The sequence below is a fragment of the Salvelinus fontinalis genome, chromosome 22 (genome assembly GCF_029448725.1).
Source record: "Salvelinus fontinalis isolate EN_2023a chromosome 22, ASM2944872v1, whole genome shotgun sequence".
NCBI lineage: Eukaryota > Metazoa > Chordata > Actinopteri > Salmoniformes > Salmonidae > Salvelinus > Salvelinus fontinalis.
Window position 1 is genome coordinate 1,915,989 of NC_074686.1, and position 5,562 is coordinate 1,921,550.

The following is a 5,562-nucleotide window of genomic DNA, read 5'->3' on the forward strand; positions in this document are numbered from 1 at the left end:
TGATCGAGTTCAGTGTGTCAAATCGGAGGGTCTGTTGTCCGGGCCTCTGGCAGTCTCTATGGGGGGGCCACAGGGTTCAATTCTTGGACCGACTCTCTTCTCTGTATACATCAATGATGTCGCTCTTGCTGCTGGTGAGTCTCTGATCCACCTCTACGCAGACGACACTATTCTGTATACTTCTGGCCCTTCTTTTGACACAACCCTCCAGGCGAGCTTCAATGCCATACAACTCTCCTTCCGTGGCCTCCAATTGCTCTTAAATACAAGTAAAACTAAATGCATGCTCTTCAACCGATCGCTGCCTGCACCTGCCCGCCTGTCCAACATCACTACTCTAGACGGCTTTGACTTAGAATATGTGGACAACTACAAATACCTAGGTGTCTGGTTAGACTGTAAACTCTCCTTCCAGACTCACATCAAACATCTCCAATCCAAAGTTAAATCTAGAATTGGCTTCCTATTCCGCAACAAAGCATCCTTCACTCATGCTGCCAAACATACCCTTGTAAAACTGACCATCCTACCAATTCTCGACTTCGGTGATGTCATTTACAAAATAGCCTCCAATACCCTACTCAATAAATTGGATGCAGTCTATCATAGTGCCATCCGTTTTGTCACCAAAGCCCCTTACACTACCCACCACTGCGACCTGTACACTCTCGTTGGCTGGCCCTCGCTTCATACTCGTCGCCAAACCCACTGGCTCCAGGTCATGTACAAGACCCTGCTAGGTAAAGTCCCCCCTTATCTCAGCTCGCTGGTCACCATAGCAGCACCTACCTGTAGCACGCGCTCCAGCAGGTATTTCTCTCTGGTCACCCCCAAAACCAATTCTTCCTTTGGCCGCCTCTCCTTCCAGTTCTCTGCTGCCAATGACTGGAACGAACTACAAAAATCTCTGAAACTGGAAACACTTATCACCCTCATTAGCTTTAAGCACCAGCTGTCAGAGCAGCTCATAGATTACTGCACCTGTACATAGCCCATCTATAATTTAGCCCAAACGACTACCTCTTTACCTAATGTATTCATTTATTTATTTTTGCTCCTTTGCACCCCATTATTTCTATCTCTACTTTGCACTTTCTTCCACTGCAAACCAACCATTCCAGTGTTTTTTTGTTACTTGCTATATTGTATTTACTTCGCCACCATGGCCTTTTTATATTTTTATTTTGTTTGCCTTCACCTCCCTTATCTCACCTCACTTGCTCACATTGTATATAGACTTATTTTTCACTGTATTATTGACTGTATGTTTGTTCTACTCCATGTGTAACTATGTGTTGTTGTATGTATCGAACTGCTTTGCTTTATCTTGGCCAGGTCGCAATTGTAAATGAGAACGTGTTCTCAATTTACCTACCTGGTTAAATAAAGGTGAAATAAAAAAAATAAAGTGTGTCAAGAACTGCAACACTGCTGGTTTTTTCATGCTCAACAGTTTCCCATGTGTATCAAGAATGGTCCACCACCCAAAGGACGTCCAGCCAACTTGACACATGGGCCAGCATCCGTGTGAAACGCTTAGGGCAGCTTGTAGAGTCCATGCCCCGACGAATTGAGGCTGTTCTGAGGGAAAAGGGTGTGCAACTCAATATTAGAAAGATGTTCCTAATGTTTTGTGCACTCAGTGTGTGTAGTCCTAAATGTTTTTAAATAGTACAGTATCACAACCCACAGTACAAAACCATATAAAGTGTGGGCCTGTAGTATCTGTAAATCAACTAAACATTGTTTTAAATTTCCATATGCAGAAAGTAAAGCATCATTGTGCATGTAATAATCTAATATTAGCATTATAACTCTAGGAAGAGGAATAGGTCATAAAATCAAATAAATGAAAAGACGGAAACCAAAATGTTTTTGAACTACAACTTGTTTTATTTAAAAATGTCAAATTCAGTGCAAAGTAATGTAGTGCATTGGTGTCTAGATCCCTGTTGGGTGGCAAAGTGTCACAAGAATCCTGTGGGGAGAGAAAACAAGAGAATACATTAAATTAGTGGGTGTTAACTAATCAGGGTACAACAAAGCACTTCAAGTCCTCAATTCCTTCAAAAGAGAGAAGGAGAAAGGAGTATAGTCCCTGCAGTAGGACTACATGCTGGCCATGAGGTTCTCCAAGTGGTACTCCAGGAGGCTGGAGAGCTCAGTGACCAGAGACTCTGGGTTAAAGTATCGGACCAGCTGCTGGCCAAACATGTCATCTAGCAGAGCCATCAGCCCGCCCTGAAGAGAACACCACACAACACATAGAAAATGGCTCTGAGTTACTAGCTAATCAAGAGGAGAGAGAAAATTAGAAATACTCCCCCTAAAATGGCATTGGAACCTGGTTAACCATGAATAAGGAGGTAAAAAGGAAGTACACTTAAGAATATGGAAGTAAAAATAAGTAATCTCTTTACTCTTACATTGAGCAGCAGCAGGTATCTGTCAGCCTCTGGCTCCATGTTGGCAGCAGTGGGCAGGAAGGAGTACAGGAGAGCGTACAGACGCTCCACGAACCCACCAGGGTGCTAAAGGAAACAAAGGAGGAGAAAAGAGGAGAGAATAGAAGAGAAGAGGAATTTAAGTGAAACTGCTAATAGAGATATCAAAACATGTACCAGTGAGATGCTACTTACCACCATCAGGGACTTCTGAGCTGTCATTAACCCAAACCGCACCAGCTCAAAGAGGACATCTATCATGTTCACATGATGGATCTAGAACAAGAAAACACATTTGGAGAAAATAGGAATGATTTCATTTAGATCAGCTACTGTGATGTATAAAAGACATGCATGTGGAAGAACTCAGTGAGACTTGAAAGAGTTAATGAACTCACCTTTGCCTCAGCCAGCTCCCTCTCAATGTCATTCCGCTTGGAGGGGTCACTCAGGTAGTCCACAAAGTCCTTATAGGTACGGATGAACTTGGCCTCGTCCTATGACAAAGAAAAGAGCATCTTAGTGAACAGAACATATATCCCCTCAGGGACGCATTCTTTCCCTTGAAAGAGAATGAGTTAGTGAGTTACCATGTGGTTGGCCTGAACCAGTGCGCCCAGGAGGACCTTTCCCGCCACAAACAGACGGTTCCTGCTCAGGGTGGAACCAAGCAGGGTCTAGGGAAGAGGGAAGAGTTAGGGTGAGACATCTTCCTCTAGGAGACAGAACAAGAAGTCACAGAGAGAAAAAGAAAAGTGGGTCCACTCACAGTGAAGGCCTGGCGCAGGGAGATGAGCCTCAGGGCGATGTCCTCCACTCTCTTGGTGATAAGGTAGAGGCTGTGAAAGGGAGGGAATGGAGCATGTCAACCATCAGAGTCAATGGGGGATAACAGCATTATGACCACTATCCTTCAGCATCTGACAAGCCCAGACTACACAGACATTTAGAGGAACTCACTTTAGCAGAGGAACCTCCCTCTCCTCAGGCAGCAGGTCCTCCTCCCAGCCCTACGACAACAAAACAAGCATTCAAAATCAGTGACCAATGCAATGACATAACAAACAACCGGTCAATGGAAGGATCTTAATGCTCCTAGTCAATAGTATGTGTGTGTAACGTCTGACCTCATAGCAGTTGTGGCCCTCAGGCTCTGGGTCAGTGAACTGCTGAGTGGTGGGCGTAGAGAAGGAGGCAGCCTCCGACCACGCTGAAGAGGAGAGAAGCCCGTCCAGCCCCATGTGGAGAGTGGCGTACACCACTGAGACATCAGTCTGCTGCTCAAAACACACACAACACACCTGTTTACCACACACACGTTATTAGAAAACACACCAAATCTAATGCAAAAATGCCCAGTAATGTCTAGTCTATATACATAGGAAATCATTTATTTACCTGGTAGCAGCCAAGCGTCACGTCCACAGACGTCTCGTGGCGGAGGTGAGACGCATAGTGGGTCACCCTGCCAGCCACACGCTGACAGAGAGAGAATACATGTTAAGGCCAAATGGAATAAGTGAAGAAAAGCCTAATCTAATACTATTTCAGTAGTATTTACGTCTTACCTGGATCCAAGTGATGGACTGCACTTTGGTGGCACAGTAGGGGATGCCCTCTGGACTAAGCCTGGCTGTCTCCTTGGAGATGGCCCAAACCAGTTGAGTCTCCAGGCCTCTCACCCTACTCACGTGGTGCATCCTCACCACCACCTGCTGTTGAGATAAACAACAAGACAACATCAACAAAACCACTTCAGCAATTGCTGTGACACATTTCCACCAAGATCAAATGACTGACAATGTAGATTAGGATTAAAGTAGTTACAAAGACACATACCTGGGATCCCCCACGCATGTAGGTGATGATGGGGCTGATGAACTGGAAAGTTCTCCAAGCTTTAACCACCGGACCGGCATTGTTCTGCACATTACAATACATTCATGTTGGAAACCGTAAACATTGTAACCGTGATGTGACTGTGTGTGTGTGTGGGGGGGGGGGTCTCTTACCCTGATCACAACAGGCCCACAGTACAGGGGGCTGAACCTAATCGGAATCAACTGCCATTTGCCAGTGGCCTCCTAAAGCAGAAAGCAGACAAGAGATTTGTTTAATATCAAAGAGACACAACTTGAATATCTGGGATATTTTTCAAACATAAAATGGAGAGCCCTCCTCACCATTCACACTTGACCGCGCCTCCACAATTGCTAAAGACTGGGAGATGACGGAACATACAAGTCCGCCAGCCCGCTCAATAACGGAGGGGAGGGAAACATCCAAAGGGGCTGGAGGTGTCACACTCCCTCCTTGGCCATTTCTATCTTGGCTGAGGCAGATCGACGAGACCTCAGTAGCATATTGATTCTCCCGCATAGGGCTCCTGCTAGAGTCAGGTCCAGGAACAGTTGAAATAGAGCTCACAGCCAGGGAGCAAGGAATGTCACTCCTTCTGTCTAAAAGCTTGATAGAGCATGAGGAGGGGCGGCTGCTGGAGGGGAGGTTGGTGTTGGTCTCTTCGCTGGAGAGTAAGGAGGAGAAAGGGGCCAAGGTCAGTTTGACAGGGATGACATGCCCACGACCTACCACAGCAGATAAGGTTCCAGAGTAGTCAGTGGCAGTAGGTGGTTTAGCAGATTGTAATTTAGCAGGTGGTGGTTTAGCAGATTGTAGTTTAGCAGGTAGTGGTTTAGCAGGTGGTGGTTTAGCAGGTGGTGGTTTAGCAGGTGGTGGTTTAGCAGGTGGTGGTTTAGCAGGTGGTGGTTTAGCAGGTGGTGGTTTAGCAGATGGGGGTTTAGCAGATGGTTGTTTAGCAGATGGTGGTTTAGCAGATGGTGGTTTAGCAGATGGTGGTTTAGCAGATGGTGGTTTAGCACGTGACGGTTTATCAGATGGTGGTTTAGCAGATGGTGGTTTAGCAGATGGTGGTTTAGCAGATGGTGGTTTAGCAGATGGTGGTTTAGCACGTGACGGTTTATCAGATGGTGGTTTAGCACGTGACGGTTTATCAGATGGTGGTTTAGCAGGTGACGGTTTAGCAGGTGACGGTTTAGCACGTGATGGTTTAGCAGGTGGCGGTTTGGCAGATTGGGGCCTGGTAGAACGTGGCCAAGTA

The 5,562-nt window shown here is 46.0% G+C and overlaps 1 protein-coding gene across 1 annotated transcript; it reads right to left on the reverse strand.

Moving 5' to 3' along the window:
• Positions 1 to 1,816: 1,816 nt before the first annotated feature.
• Positions 1,817 to 5,224, reverse strand: LOC129819448 (uncharacterized). The gene is made up of 13 exons (XM_055875767.1): positions 5,034 to 5,224; positions 4,457 to 4,528; positions 4,284 to 4,367; positions 4,013 to 4,159; positions 3,843 to 3,923; positions 3,572 to 3,721; positions 3,405 to 3,454; positions 3,214 to 3,283; positions 3,035 to 3,121; positions 2,843 to 2,941; positions 2,640 to 2,720; positions 2,427 to 2,531; positions 1,817 to 1,978 (listed from the first exon to the last, which is right to left on the reverse strand). Exons 3-13 carry the CDS (start codon positions 4,299 to 4,301, stop codon positions 1,817 to 1,819), a joined length of 1,050 nt encoding a protein of 349 aa, XP_055731742.1. The 5' UTR covers positions 4,302 to 4,367; positions 4,457 to 4,528; positions 5,034 to 5,224.
• Between the last annotated feature and the right edge of the window lie 338 nt (positions 5,225 to 5,562).

Coding starts and splice junctions, on each gene's coding strand:
- LOC129819448 (XM_055875767.1), bottom strand. Junction 2,721..2,842: donor GGGAGCTGGCTGAGGCAAAG/GTGAGTTCATTA, acceptor TTCTTGTTCTAG/ATCCATCATGTGAACATGAT. Junction 2,532..2,639: donor CTCAGAAGTCCCTGATGGTG/GTAAGTAGCATC, acceptor TGTTTCCTTTAG/CACCCTGGTGGGTTCGTGGA.